Below are 16,284 nucleotides of genomic sequence, written 5' to 3'. Positions count from 1 at the left end.
TTACTACTTGTTTGCCAGAGCTGCAGGCAGGTTCTTCTACTACTCTGCCCACGTTGATGCGAGCAGTTCCACAGTCATGTGAAACATAGTGGATAGTATTCCTTTGTGTTGATTCTAGTATTAATATACCAGAGAGCCTTAGTGGGTGAGGGGACACTTTTGCAATGCATGGTGTGTGCTTGGTTTTCCCTTGTTTTGGTATCTGTAATACTGAACACCTGCTATTTGTAATTTTTATGTGTAAATTGGTTTTGCTGTGAGCTTCTCTGTAGGTTTCTATTTGATCTGTTTAACTGAGTTTCATTTCTCTAATTCTAGAACAGGATCACTTCTATGTGACTGATACAGCCAATCTTATCTCAGTAAAATAAGTACAGCAGTATATTGAAACTCATAGTTTTGCAGGCGCCACTGGCTGACACTTCTTGTTGCTTGTAACTGACAGATTCTAGAAGAAATTTGCAGTTAATGGGCTGCAGTTATATATAAAATGAAATAAGACTGAAAATACACTGTAATGATTTTTAAAATACTTTTCAGTTAATGAGAGGATTTGTCCATCTCTACATCAGAGAAACTTGTTAGCTCTCTGAGCTTGACCAACTGTTTCTAATGCAGAAATAGAAATTGCCAATAAACAAGTGGAGACAGCTGCTACGTTCAGACTGTAAATGTGCTGATAAGATCAACTAGTTGACAAGTGACATGGTAGATGCTGCAAAGTGCACCAGTGTTTGTAGAGAGCTGAACTTGAAGGGTATCTTTTCAGATTTTTTTTTTTTTTTAATTATTTTTTTTTTTTTGGTGACTGATGGATATTAGTTTCTAGCTGACAAAACTAGATGCATCAGGTCTTTCACTCATTTTAGGTTGCTTTTCTTTTTCTGCAATTTCTACTGCTTCATTTTGTTACATGACTTTGCAGAATTGAGTAGCAGAAGGAAAAATACTAGTCAGTGTGTCTCCTGTTTCCCTGGTCTTCTATTCCAGAAGAGAGGAGGGGAAGGGGAAAAGAAAAAAACAACACAGGAAGCTATTGAATTTTGAAGTCACCATTTATCTGTTATATGTGTAAGCAGGCTGCCCAAATATTGACATAGGACTCTTATAGTCCTGTCAGAACAATTTTTCTTAAGGCATCCTAGAGATGTTCCGTGCCTTTTCTCTCCACTCCATCTTACCTTTACGTTAATGAAGTTTGCATAATGGAATTAGGTCCCAGAACCAACAGGACTTGTTCCAGATCTTAACTTTTTCCCAAAGAAGGCATTTTCTCAGTAACACTCAGAAAATATCTATCAAATCACCAGCGCATTTAGAATTCAATTTTCTCTCTCAATTGCAATTGTCGTACTACTTAGTTGTGGCTGGAGCAGGGGGGAGTAATTTCTCTGCCACTTGGTAATTTTTTTTACAAGCTTTTTCTCTTCTGTCTTCATTAAAGTTGTTTAACAAACTGTTTTGAAGATTTGCTTGCTTAGCCAGGTTGCTGTTTTTGTCTGAAATGGACAAGATGTTAGGTGAAATAAGCTGTATTTTGTATTAAAAATCTGGTGGGGTGAACTGGTGGGTAAGCGTGAGTGAATGAACAAGTCAGAATGGGGTTGGAGGTATATCTTGACCCACAGATAAATGAGGAGTTTTGGATGACTCGGGGAAAACATGAAAAGGCATTATGGAATTGTCTTGTGAGTCTTTGCCAAGTGTTCTAGACTTTTTTTTCTCCCTTAAGAAAAAGCAGACCTACTACAAGTTCCCATTTTCTTTCCTCATTCTTCCCTTGGTCTGAACTTACTGATTTCATACCATTTTATTTTACTTCATTTTATTTTTTTTTTTTTTACTGATCTGCAAACACCACTTTTCTCCTCAAGTCTGAAAATGAGACATAATAATGATTGATGCAGGAATATTGTAGCACTCTGCAAAGGTGTATGTATGTACTAATTTTGGGAAGCATGGGTGGGTTTCAATATGAAATTGACAGCTATGCTGTAGTATCATGATATAAGACAACATAACTGAGGAGGGACTATTCTGATAATATTTAGGTTCCAGATTCAATTAATTTTCATGACTGATGAACTAAATACCAAAGCAAAAATAGGAGGAAGTACTCTGAAGTCATGGTTCATGTGGAAATTCAATTCTCAAGTGAATGTGGATGACACAAAATACTTCATAATTGGGACTTTGGAAACTGAGCTTGAACTCAGTGACTGATATGTATGTTATCCTTTGGCAATTTGCTTGTTCTTTAAAACCCTGTGTTGTTAAACTGGAATATGCTTGAAACATGTGAAGTCTTTCAGAAGATGATGAGTGAGATTGGGATTTATTTTTGCTGGCATCAGGCTTTGACAAGTCTTCCAAAGGACCTTTAGGTACCACCATAAGCACCTACCTGAAGACTGTGACTGAAGTGAAAATGAAGAAAAAAGGTGGACAGTTGAGAGGGTAGAAAGTCCTTAAATACATCATTGGTAAAGCTGTACCTACAGGAAGAAAATGTAGGGAGGCGTTTATTGTAAAAATGAGTCAGTAGTGGATAAGTGGATAACACAGCAGAAATTATCTGTGACTTTTTTTCTTTGTGCTTGCTGTGCTGGAGTAATTTCTGAAAAACGATGTCTTAGTCTTATTTATTTTTTTTTTTTTTTATAGTGTTCCCTCCCCTGTAACGTGGTGTAAAAGGTGCAGCCAGTGCCAAGGTCATTCCTTTCCCCTTCTTGACCAGCAGGAGACAGGGTAGACTCTAACAAGATTAGTGTCTCATCTGCTTTGTCATTTCATAGCGTTGCAGGTCACCCTAATGCAGCTTGGGAATTTGTATTGTAGCAGAGTGGGAAAGTGCATTCAGTAGAGCAGGCATCGAAGGCTGTTCTTGAAACACAGTCCTGTAAATCCTGGCCCCTGGCAGCACAAGCTGTTTAGTTATGTTTTATGAATCAGGTCGTATAGTGTCTGTCACAGCTTCCAGATGCCAAACTCCTGTGACAGCTTTGTCAAGCATTTTGAAAGGGCGAAAATACAGCAAGAGGGTCACCGTGAAGCATAATCCAACACACAGGAATTGTTCTGCACAAAGAGCAACTAGCCAGAGGCAAAAGAATAAGCAAGAGACATGTGAAGGCCTCTGGAGTCTTGTTGCCCCCACTCTCTATATTCTGCCTGCGTTTAGCACTTACTAACTGTGAATGAGCAATAAATGTAGCTACATGTAGTCTCTGTGCTGACATAGGTGATGGGCCTGCGAGCTATGTGGAATGTCTGTAGATAGACTTGAAACAAAGCTCCTGCTCATCGCAGCTCAATCAACACTCAGCAAGGTGACTTGCTGCTTAATTTCTTTCACATCATACCCTTTTAATCAGAACGCTCCCAGAATCCACCTTCGAGCTTGTCAAGCTTCTTTCCCACCAGTTGGGATATCACTTGGAATGCAGATACTGCGACCTTATTTGTTAGCTTATCAAGATGTGACTTGAAATTGGGCTCAGCCCAGATAAAATAATTGCTGTTTGCACACAGGGTAATGCTGGTAAGATGCTCCCCACGAGGCCATCTGCTAACCTGCCTCAAATGTAATTTAATAGAAATCAAATAAAATAAATCAAATTAAAGCATGCATCTAATACATACAAGCTCTGAAATGAATTTGTATTACAAACAGGCAGTGAAACTGAGTGGTTGGTTTCTTCATCCATGAAGAAAGCTTGCTAACTAATATAGAAAACAAAAATAATTTAAGGAGACCTTTTGATTTTGAGGTTCATGGGGATGTTAGATGACAGGTGAAGGTTGTTATTTGTATTCTTGCAGTTAGAAAGCATTAGGTAGATTTTTTTTTTTGCAAACAATGTATTGGTGTAAGAAGCTTTGTTAGACACAGAAGGACAATGATTCATCTTTGCAATTCTTGCCATTAGCCTGTCATGACCATGATTTGCAGTGATTTTCTTTTATTTAAATAAGTGATTCTTTTAAAAGCATTCTGATAGTTTATAGAGCAGAAGATGAAATGGTAGTGAATGCTCTGAAATATAATGGTTTCAGTGTGAGTGCTTCGTGTCAAGAAAAGCAGAACTCATCCTAGGGATCCGATGGTGCTGTAAAGAATGACTGAGCAACAATGTATGGATTTGAAAGCTGGAAGAGTTCTGCTAGGGAAATGTTGAGTTGAAAATGAAGGAAGGCACCTTGACTGAAGAAACATGTTACGCACTATCAGTTTCCTGAAGCTAGTCTGTACTACGCGTCAGAAATTCAGACTGATCAGCAGCCATCACTCATACTGTTAAATTATTTGACAAAAATAACTTTATAAAGATTTTTAAAATAAATTGGATATCAATTAAACTATTAATTAAAGAACAAAAACATCTTTTGTATGAAAACTCCCACTTTTGCAGTGATACGTAATGTAATGTGAAAGGAAAAGCAACTGAATCCTGGACATTACATGTTTACTTCTCCTAGACATGTTTACTTCTATTAGTTTGCCTTCTGATACTGCCAAGGCTTTTCTGCAGACTGAGTCCTTTATTCATGAGTAGCTTTTTTTTTTTTTTTTTTTTTTTTTTTCTCTCCTCTGTGCTTTGTTGTAACTTTTGGGAGAAAGAGGAAAAAAAAAAGTTCCTTTGCCTAGCCTTTCTGCCATCTTATTCCTAAGAAGAAATATTTTTCCTCAGACTAGTAGTCTTCCTAGCTTGACATTCAGCTCCCCATCATGATTGATGCAGAAAGACATGATTCATTAGAAATCACTTCACAAGCATCTGAAGGGAAGAACTTCTTTCTGACCTTAGATTGTGACTGCTCAGTGTCTTACCATGTACTGCTCGAAACTTTCTCATGTTATCTATTTTATTGCACTGGCACATTTTGCTCTGCCCATCTTTCTGTTGAGTATTCTGAGTTTCTGATTATGCCATGGGTTCCCGTTTCTCTGGTCATCCTTAGGGTATATCAGTAGTCGAACTTGCTTGTGGTATGAATTTACTTTCTTTTCATGGCCTAAACAGCTACTGAGAGCCTGTGTTCTGATGAGGGTTTGAAAACAATCTGTTAAAATGCTAATATTTCTAGATTGCCATTTGGCAGTAGGGGAATTGGGGTTAGGACTAGCCACTAATATTAAACCAGTTACTGATATGAGTTGTCCTAAACATTTCAGGAGGGAAAAGTGATGAAGTTCCATTTATCATGTTTTAGACACAAAGTTTTAGTGCATCCCACTTAGTTCTTTATCATGATAAAATTATTTATGTAGAAGTAAGCTTCTCGTCAAGGCTGATGGATGCAGGGATCTGCACCAATCCTGGATGGACAGTAGGATGATCTGTTTAAAGATCTTATTTCCACATCACTGCGGTGCTAAACATTTCCAGTTCAGTCAAACCCTTTGTGCACGTTATATACATCACATAGTCTAGAATATGAAAAATGTTTTTGCTTATGTCATTTTGCAAGGTCATGGGGATGACACCAGTTCTGTTGTTACAATGATCTCACTGAAAAGCCTTTTATATTGTTTGTTTTCTTGCATTCTTTTGCTCAATTGTATGGGGAGTTCATCTAAGAACTTGCTATCAAGACCAGATTCATTGTTCAAAATTAGAAGACCAGTTCTGGGGGGTTTTCCTTATGTTTCTTGTATGTGGAAAGAGAGAACTCCTTTTGGGATCAGCTCTTGGCAAGACAGTTCTAGAACAGTGGTGAGGTAAGAATCGATTTACTGATATCCCAGATGAGGTGAATTGGCAAAAGGTTCATTATTAAGATGTTGACACAATTAAGTATTAGAAGGTGCATTTTGTAGACTGTTTTCTTTCCTTTTTCTCCCTTCCTATGAGTTTTTCATGTGTACCAAAGCACACAAGTTAAAACCCTCATAGCTTGCTAACTGCAGGAGAAATACATGATAATATTTTTAAGAAACATTCCCTGACAGGATATTTCTAGAGCAGTGGAGTGATAAATATCAAATCAAGTGAAGACCAAGAATTTAATTTTTCCCATCAGAGCCAATCTGCAATGCTTTTTATCTTGACAAAAATTGATATTTTATCCCTTTGATAATGGGATGCTCTGATTGCACTTCCTTTTAATATATTTTATTTCTTACAAGTCGTTCCCTGAGGAAGACCTCAAGTCAGAGACAGATTGGATCTGTACCTCTTAAAGACACAACCCTTGTTTAAGAATGAGCATTACTTTATGATGCAGGTGGCATTAGGTGGGGTTTAAATTTCTGTTCTGTACAGGCAAAAAGCTTCAATTTACTACAGAACTCATCTTTGGTAGAGCAGAATTGCTTGAAGGACTAAACAGGAAAGTAAGTTTTCTGTTGTGAAATTTGGCTGTTTTTCCCAATGGGAGAGAAATGTTGACAGGTGCTCTATTTTCCATGCCCATTTTAGGGCTAACAGACCAAGTTGTGGGTCCCAAGTTGATCTTTGCCTCCTGTGGTAACAGACTGGGCAAAACATTGAGGTCTTCACACAGTTTTTGACCATTCCTCTCCTGCCCAGATTCAGCAAGGAGCTATTCTAGAAAAGTAAGGGCTTCAGAAGTGGATCCATAGAAATAAGAAAGAAAATAAAAGCTTGTTGGGTTATCTCTGTCCCCAGATACTGCAAGATTGTTATGTACAGAATGGCTTCTAGTGCTCTGGGCAACGTATTTTTAATGTTAACTTCTACCTCTCCACAGGGGAGACTCTTCAATATAATTCACTGATATTCAACCTAAATGTTCCTCTGTGAAGTTTCATCCCATTAACCCTGGCTTCACCCTGGTTTAGTACTGTAAGCAATTCCTTTTGCTGCTGTGCCTGTTCGCAAAGTGATGGCAGTGAAGGGCATGGGGGTGTTACACTGGGGTAAAGGCTGTCTCTCATAAACAAAAAGCATAGGTTGAGGCATTGCTCAGCGTGAAAGCCATTTACTCCTGGAGTGTACTCTGGGGGCATCCCCACTGCAAGTGATTCCTGCTGCAGACTGTCCTGTCCATCTGCTACCCTTGATTTCTGCAGAGGAGCTATTAAGGATATCCACAGAGCTGGGGATGTGGCCTGAGGGCAGCTTATGGTTCAGAATTCAAAGCTCTGATGCTCTGCCCTGTAGGTGCACGGTCAACTTGATCCCTTCAGGGATCAGATACTCAGAGGTCTCTCTGGCCAGGGATGTCACCAAAAGTGCAGAATTGCTGTTGCTCTCACAATACTGAAATGTGCCCTGCAAATGAGATAGATGGGCTGTGGGTGAATAGTGGATATGTAGGATGAAATGTAAAAGTAAAGGGTGAGAATATTTGCTGTTGTGGAGCTGAAGCCTTATTAAAGTCCTGTCTGTCCTATTTGGGCAAATTCTTTCTAAAGTATCATGTGTCACCAAAATCCCATTAAACTGTCACATAAATTATCAGAGTTTCCTTTTTCCATCACTGCGGATTACCCAGGGAGATATTTCTATGACAAAGGAAGCTTTTTCAGTCTGCTCCTCCTGCCTGATTTCATTTCAGATGAAATCCTTCTCTCGGAAAACAGCCCATGGATTTCATAGCTCTATGGATTTCTGTACTCAGCCTGTGCAGCAGTTATGCTGCAGGTCTCTGCTGCACTTATGGCCTGCCCGTATCTTCTTTTAGGCATGGGAACATTTAGGGCAATAATTCCACTGCGCTGTTTATAATGAATGAGAATAGGATTGTAGCCTGTTTTGATGGATCTCTGCTCCAGTGTCTTCCAGTCTTTTGGGCAGCCACTGACTGGCTCCTCTCTCAGCCCAGTGTTGTTATCCTGATATGAAGAACCCAGAAAGTTAGAGCCACAAGCACACCTAACTTGAAAATATTTCCCTTTTCTACTTGCCATGTCTCAGGGGTGTTCCATTTCTGCAATGCAATCTGTGTTTTTCCTATGCTGGTTGAAAATCATATGGATTGATGGTCAGGACATGACAGTACAAAATACTTGAGTATCTGAAATCGCCTGCTGCCATAGAAAAAATTAAGACTAATGTGTGTGTTATGGAAGCAGGCGATGATGGAGCTTTGCCTGCTTTTGACAGAAAATCTGGAACTCCATACATCAGCTACCTAGATAATCTGTTGTGAAGATTCTTGGAGATTATTTTATTATTTATTTGGTGCTTTCAAAGGGCACACTAACACATGCACAGAAGCTTGCAACTAGTAGACTTAAGGATAATAGAGGAGCTTTGGAAGGTAATTATTAAAGAAATCCCAGTAATTATATTATTCTGTTCTTAAAAGTTCTAAGACTGTCAGTAATGGAGAGGGCAAGAGAGAATTTTCTATACCTATTTTTGATCTATTTGTGTGAAGAAGTCCTGATGATGAAAATATCACGATGAAATAAAATATTTCTGATGTCACTAATGGCTAATGTTTAACACTTTTAACTATCTGATCTTAAATAGCAAGCAGATGCCTTGCATTGCAGAGATAAAAAGAAGTGGTTGAGATGCTGTGTAGACTGGAATAGTGATTCCAGCAGCTCTCAGGACAGAAGAGTTCATTCCAGAGGACTACAGGGTTTCATGGATCAAATTTCTAAAGGGGCAACTAGGATGCCCTAGTGACGAGGATGACCTATGTAGCTATAGGCATAGTCCTGACACTATTCCAGGAAATGTAGTGGAGTGGCTTGATGCAAGACTTGTGTGAACAAGGACCTAAAGGAAGTTAGTGTAAATATGCAGGCACACCATTGAATGTGAGTAAGTCACTGCAGACTGGGACCAGCAGCAATAGGATGTCAGGCTGTACCAGGGCTGGACGCTTTATACCCACATGCATCTCCCCAATCATCTCTGATTCAAAGGTGAATGAATTCATAAAACCCATGCACAAAAGGAGGTTGCCAAGCAACTTGGATCCTGAAACACCCCCACCACGCTATGAAGGTAGAGAAAAGCTAGCCAAGGCAATTTGTAGTGTTCACTTCTTTGCCATAGGTAAGAGTAATAATGCATATAATGTAAGTGTGTTTAAGGGAGAAATAGCTCCTTGATAATTCTGGAAAACAACAGCTGGTCCTGCCAGACTCTGTGTTCTGCCTCTGTCACAAGACATGTCTGCTTCTGCAGCATTTAGCCAAAAGCAGGGTCAGCAAGGAGACAGTAACGTTGGGGTGGGGGAAGAATGGGGGAGGAAAGAATTGTATCTTAAAGTAACTGAAAGACTGACAACTAGAGGAAAAGCTTTAGGAGGAGAGCAAAGTGTCTGACACAGATTCTGCCTCAGATCAGTCTCATGTTTTCTGTGATCTCGGTATTTGAAGTAATTTTTTTTTCAAACTTTAATATATTCATTGTACATCACACCATATCCTGTCTTCTCTCTGACTTTGCGTAACTATGCAGCCTTGGGCATATCAGATGTATCCAGAGCAGGACGCAGCCGTGACATGCATGGAAGAGCTACATTTGGTGCTCCTTTTTCCCTATCATTTGACACTCAGAATAAGCTGTAGTGGTCACAGATAATTAAGTTGGGAGGGAGAGTTAGCGTTCTTGGTTTGTCTCCTCTGTCCTGGGGTAAACGTGACCCTTTGATCTGTGCAATGCTCATGATAAATTCATGCTGTATTTAGAAATAAAAGGAGGAAAAAAAAATAAACACAACGCACTGCGTTTTAGTGGCCCTGGGCTTGGGGGTAAAGGAAAGAGAGGTATGCAGAAGCACAGCCAGAAAAATTTGAGTCAAGACCTGGATCTAGGTTGAATTTCTCACATGCTGTGTATATAATTCCCTTTGACTCCTTATAAAATCCTGTGTTGTTTCAAAACCTTCTCCCTTTACAAATGGCACAGCCCAAATCTCAGCTTGATATAATTTAGAACCTTAGCCCAGGTCAGGGCATCTGGAACTGCATTTCCTTTCCTTTCTGTGCTCGTCTTGATGAGGGATGCTGCTGTGTTAATGTGGTTTTGTTCTTTTCTTTCAGGCTGCTCTTTCCCCAACTGATGCCATGATTAGTAACATCAAAGTCACCTCTTAGTGAATCTTGGTGATGGCATAATGAGAGGAGGATCCCTACAACAGACAGGAGATTAAGCAGCAAGTTAGCAGTGCTGAAAGAACAAAGCTCTTATTTTCATGCATATATCCACAGTTAAAAATGAGTGAAGAGAAGGGGAGATGGGAAGTAGGTGATACATTAGAATTATTACTCAAAGGGTTTTTGCTCAAAGTTTTGCAAGAGGCATCAGTGATGCTTTAATCTCTCATCTCTGGTTTTGTTGGTGCCACGTTAAATCCTGGCCATGTCGAAATGTAACGCAGAGTAATGAGACAAGATCTGTTGGATGAGGCTTTATGTAGCATGAAAAGGTTCCTCTGCTCTCTCTTTTTATTATTTACATTCCTGGAGAAGGTTATGTGTCATGTGGGCTTTGCAGAGATAAATGGCTAACCTGAGCTTTCTGGCAGCTTCCCCAGAACTTGGGAAGGATTCTGCCTAAGCATTGACCAGAGGATTTTGAAGACTTGAGCTCTGTTCTGGGCCCCGAGGGATGTGTTTGAGAACTTGTAGCTCAGTGTCATGAAGATAGGTGTGATGTGGCACACTAGGTAGTCACAAGAGGCTTAGGATTGAAATAGGACATAGGAAGGGTAGCTGAGCACCAGTGGAAACCAGCAGGCTATGCTGGGTAGCACTGAGCTGGCCCGATCAGGACTGCAGTAACAGGGCAGGAATGAAGTGAAGCAGCTCAGCTAAGTGCACAAATCTTGGCTGGTGCTTTCCAGCTGGTGAACTGAGCACAGCTGACCAATGCTGCTGTCTACTGTTTTCATAAGCTGCAATGTTTATCACAGTTATCACAACAATTTCAAGGCAGATAAATTACTGGATATGCTTTACAGTTATAAGATTGAGTGATTTCTGCCTGTCACAGAGTCAGGTCTGTCTTTCCCAGGTGTCTCAAGGGTAGCAAGTGTTATGGCCATAACATCAACTCTCTGCTCTATTTAGTGCTTCATTAGTCTTCACGCTGGGTGCAGTATGGGGGGAGAGCAGCACTTTGATATGGGATTTGGCTGCAATGCCTTCTGCGAAGGGAACAGGCACTTAACAAGATCTGCAGTTTGCCTACTGGTACGGACCTTTGTTATGACTCTCCTGTGGATGGGATGTCTGAGTTGCAATCGTGCTTGTCAGGAGGGGAGCTATTAAAAGAAGCTTTAACTGGAGTGGAAAGAACTCCCTGGTTGAACCCTACAGCTGTGGGCTGCCACTGTTGTCACCCAGAGGGAAACAGTGTAGATAATGTCTGCCTGCTCTCTTTACCCCAACCATTTCCTGGGTTTTAAGATAAGGAAACTCTAGAAGCTTTTCTCACATTCAAATGAGGACAGACAGGCATATCGGTCTTGAGAAGAAGAACAGAACTCAGGTCTCTGGCAGTCCCACAGTATTTGCAATTAGCAGAGATGAGAAAGTCCTTGCTTAGTTTTTTTTTTTTTTTTTTTTTTTTTTTTTTTTTTTTTCTTTTCTTACTTTGAGGGAAGAATCTCTCAATTAACATGCTGTGTGCTCTCCCAATGTACAGAAGAGACAAGAGTTGTTAAAGCTGTATTCATCAATTGCAAGAGAACATGTTTTATTTTGCTTTGTGCTATTTACAGCTGTTGTCCATTAGGAGTCCTCAAGAGCCTCATTCTCCACTACAACAGCACAGTCCCATAAGTTTAGCTCAGCAATGAGCCTGCAAAACAGCACTAAATCATGGAGATGGGAGAAAGAAAAAAATGTTTGGAAATGGCAAAATGCAGCTGATGTCTTTGTGAAAGCTAGTTTTTTGCTTGTTTCTATTAAAAAGCATTACTAAGGTAGATTGCAATGCACAGCATTTAGCTGGAGCAGAGTAGAAATTGTGTATTCTAATTTTGGGAAAAAAAAGGCAGAATGGCTGGGATGTGACTTGGGCACTTGGTATATTTTCAGTGATGTATATACGTAATTTGGGTTTATGATGTGTAAAAGTGTGGTATAAGAATAAGGTGTAAGAATGATTTAAAAAAAAAAAAATGTATGGCTATTGAGAAAAGAGTTCAGGTTGCTTTACCGGACCACAGCAAGATTGTTCTCTATGAGTTCTTTGAGCTGACAGTGCAGTATTGCCCACCAAATGCTTAAGAGGAAGGCATGGAAGTGGGGAGAGTACAAAGGGGATTATTTCTAAATCTGTATGCATCCCTGAAAGACATAATTGTATTGTATCACAATGTACAGATTGAGCAGAAGTGTACAGAATATACATTTAAGAAGAATTATTGTTTATTCTTTCTCTGGGAAATGAGAAAATTTCACTTGTGTTCTCAGCTCCAGCAGTCTTTGCTTGTTGGCGAAATCTCTAAACAGCACTTTAATAGCACTATATTTTTCAGCTAGGTGTGCTACCTCCCCGTTTCACATTAATTGATTAATGATTTGTAAAGCATTTAGAAAACTGAAGGACAGCTTTGGGAGCCAAGGGCAAAGGAGCATAACTTGCTAATTCAGCATTTGTTTACAAGGGCACTCAGATGATACATTTCGTTGTGTTTTATGTCCTTTTACCTCTCCAAAGCCTGTCAACTGAGGTCCCTTCAATTCATGCAAGTGAACAGAGCTTGAGCTCTGACATCACCTGACAGAGCTGGAAAAAACATCACGGCATCATTGTGATTCCCTGACAGATACTGGTTTCCACTAAAGCAAATCTGTCAGGTTGACTTGTGACAGCTGCGTGAGCTTGTGAACGCCTCACAAAGGGATCATTTTAAGGCACCTCATTGCTTTGTCCTTTCCTTTTTATTTTCACTGCCTGGCAGGTGTCTCCCTCTGCCTTCTCCTTTTTCCTTGGCCCATCCGTGGAGTATGCTCGACACAGATGGGATCTTCAAAGAGTCTGCTGTCAGACTTGGTCTTTTCTAAGCATATGTATACTGAGAGATTTTGGAGATTTATAACTAGGCCAAATGTGGGTGCTTTTTCACAGGAACAGCAAATAACATATCTGATAACAAGGCAACTTTCTCTGCCAAGCTGCAAGTCTACTTTGAAAGGGGGGTTCATCAGAGCTTATCAATGGACTGTTTAGTAAGATTTTGATTAAAAACAAACAAACAAACAAACAAAAAAACACAACAACAGAAACTCCTTTCTGCTATCCCAAATTCCCACAGCTTATGTCTCCTGTGCCAAATGTATTACTAGAAACAGTTGAACTGCTCTAGTTGCAACTTCTGAAAATCATTCTTGCAAATCTGAGTCTGTGTCTACATTAACTGAAAACAGCAAAAGTAGTGGACTGTCTTAGCACGTTATTTCTAACTTTTATTGGATGCTTACGAAATGATGGTTAATTTCAAAAACTCTGCCTCTGCAGCTTTGATGAGTAACATCTTCAAATCTTTTCTTGTTTTACAGACAGTCGTCCATATGTCTTTCTAATGGCCCGTGTTCACCCTGGAGAAAGCAATGCTAGCTGGGTTATGAAAGGGACCCTAGAATTCCTTGTGAGCAACGATCCCATTGCTGATCTCCTGAGGAAATGTTTCATTTTCAAGATTGTCCCCATGCTCAATCCTGATGGAGTCATCAATGGCAAGTGAGTTGTAGTGGCATGTACTTTTTGTGGGGTTTTGCTGGGTTTCCCTGCAGGCTTCTTTCCTGTACACTGAGCAGGTCTTGTCTTGCATGTTTTGGGTCAGAAGAATTCTCTTTGCCTAGAACCTTGTGTTTTATTCATTCTGTTATTAATCTTGTATGGTAAATGTAATTCTTGGATATAGCCCAGTGCGCTGTCTTGCGTGGGTCAGATGTTTGTGATTCTGTACTGTGTGTGGCCATAAGGTGTCTCATACTGCATAGAGGTACCAGACAATGTGGATCTTGATTGCTAAATGGAGATCTGTCTGTTCTGCTAAATCAGCAGGGCAAATTTCACCTGTAAGGAGATATACTTGGGAATAACTGTCTTTAATGTTTTGCATAGCCTGAGTGAGGGAAGATGAGTAAGGATCTATTAAGTCTTCAAGTTTTCATGGAAACATTTCCATATAGTGAAGCTCCCTCCTTCTCCCACCTCCTTTTCAATCTTCTCTCCCACACGTTTCCTAAGAGATACCAAGTCTTTGTGAGCTTACAAAAATGCAGATTCATTTTTGCATTCTTTATATCTGCTTTTACACCAACCCTGCCCATCCACACTAACATACCTTCCTTCTCCTTTCCCAACAGATGAAAAAGTGTAAATTTGCTTCTAATATGTTAAAGTGAAATGAAATAGATCACTTCAGAGCTAGTGAAAGAGGAATTCCCCTTGAGTGATTGACAAGTGTAGTATGATATGGTAGGTTTGCACTTGACTGTTTTTGGAGTGATGGTGAGTTGTGAACTGCTTGTAAATGGTTGTAAGTCTCTGTACTGTCTCTGATGCAGGGGCAGAAAGTTGTGACCACATCCCATCTGTAGCAGAGAAGCTGTGCATTTTGACCTGGTAATAAGGTCTTGCAGGTTTCACTAAGGACTGTGTCCTCTAGCTTGTTGGAACGGACCAATCTCAAAGCTGAAAGATGGTTTTAGACAAGCACTGTAATACATAACAAAGCATAGAGGTGCAACTTATCTTAAACTACAGTCACCCATCTGGTTTAGGTCAGGCTGTGCTGATCAGGTGTTGCAGGGGCAGAAAAAGGACCCTAAACAAGAACTTGAACTTGTTTGGCTCTAAATGAATTCATTTCAGTTGTGGGTGAGGGCTTCAGCAGAGAGCGACTTAGGTCTCTGTTCGGTCTCTGGTCTGTGACTCTGAACAGTTTTTGTGCTTCTACACTCCCCAGGACATGAGTGTGTCATGTTAGTAGTTTGGGAAGACTATTCTGAGTAGCTCAATACTGCCCCTGAGTATTTGAAGCTTCTGCTGGCACCAAATTCTTCCTTGATCCTTCCAGACAGCAGAAGCAAAAAAAAGGAAAGGTTGTGGCTTTTTTTCCCCTTTCTATTTTTCCTTTCACTGTGCTTAATTAAAGTTTCCAGCAGATGGAGGACTGGAGGGAACGTCTGACCTTTTTTTCTCCAGCTGTCAGGAGTGAGTATAGCAGAGAAGGGGCCCTCGAGAGGGAGGATGTGGCTCTCGGTGACACCTGGATGAAGTGTTCTGTCTGAGCACAAGTCATACAGGAAGGTGTTTAGCCTTCCCTCATGCAAAGGAGCTTAAACTGTAGTTAAACCTGCCGACAAGTGAAAAAGTTTGGTAAGCCTTACATGCGGAGTAGGAGCAGGGCAAAAAAGACTTGGCCATGGCTTTGTAACTGATGAGGCCTGGGGAAGGGAGAGAACCATTCTTTTATGCTCTAATTTAAATGCTTGTAGGCTTTGAAGTCTTCTGTGGCTCAGATATTCTTGTTTCTTCCCACATGCTTTTTCAGTGGACTCAGGCCCTGCTACATGAACAGAAGCATTTCTTTCTTGGGCCTTGAGGCTTACTGACAGTTTAGTGAAAATAACTGAGCACTGGAGAAAAAAAAAAAATCTTTCAGGCCCTTAATGTCTGTGTATGCGCATTCAGATTTCTTTAGCTATTAATGTTCTACCTTACCCAGGTTTAAGTGTCTTAGTAAAGCCTGTTGTCTTTCAAATCAAATCACTGCCAATGTTATGAGGGAACCTGTTTTCTGAGGAAACAGGTCTGTAGCCCATTCTCAACCATAACACTTCTAAGTAGTTACTTGCTACGTATTTTTTTACACCTCTAAAACACATTTCATGAAGCCACTTGTTTATCTTGGGATTCACAGTCCCTTTTGTGGAAGGGATTGACACACTGAATGCGTCAAACATGCTGTCGAGGCCAACAATTGTCTTGGTTCTCTGCTGGAAATACCTGCATGTGGTAACCTGCCGTTTTATTTCTTATTATGAGACAGTGATCCCTTCTGTTTTAATGCTAGGATGATGCTCAAAGTTTTCAGGTAAAGTGACCTTTTCCATAGCAAAAGCTGCTGTAGAAGCCATCCAGAACAGTCCCATTGCCCTGACCATCCTGGCTCTGGCTTTTCCAGTATGCAAGCTGATTTTTATTTATTTATTTAAACTCTATTTTTGCTTTGGATGTGCATCTTCCAGTAAATCTCTACCCTACTCTCCTTCTATCTTTTTGTCAACTGGTGTTAATCCTTCTTTAATCTTATCTCAATATCTTTATTTAAGAAAGAGTTGGACTCTTGCTGTTGGTGGTTCTTTTGAAGCTCCTCACTCTCCCTCTTCCT

The 16,284-nt window shown here is 40.2% G+C and overlaps 1 protein-coding gene across 1 annotated transcript in view; it reads left to right on the top strand.

Moving 5' to 3' along the window:
• The window catches only part of AGBL1 (ATP/GTP binding protein like 1), a 265,954-nt gene that overhangs the window by 75,257 nt on the left and 174,413 nt on the right, over positions 1 to 16,284 (top strand). The window contains exon 18 of the mRNA XM_032195002.1: positions 13,442 to 13,622. Coding sequence (XP_032050893.1) covers positions 13,442 to 13,622 — 181 coding nt within the window. The remainder of the gene's footprint in view (positions 1 to 13,441; positions 13,623 to 16,284) is intronic.

Source organism: Aythya fuligula, chromosome 11, assembly GCF_009819795.1.
Source record: "Aythya fuligula isolate bAytFul2 chromosome 11, bAytFul2.pri, whole genome shotgun sequence".
NCBI classification, from domain to species: domain Eukaryota; kingdom Metazoa; phylum Chordata; class Aves; order Anseriformes; family Anatidae; genus Aythya; species Aythya fuligula.
Note: the sequence above shows the minus strand (reverse complement) of the source record. Positions and strands in the feature narration are given on the sequence as shown.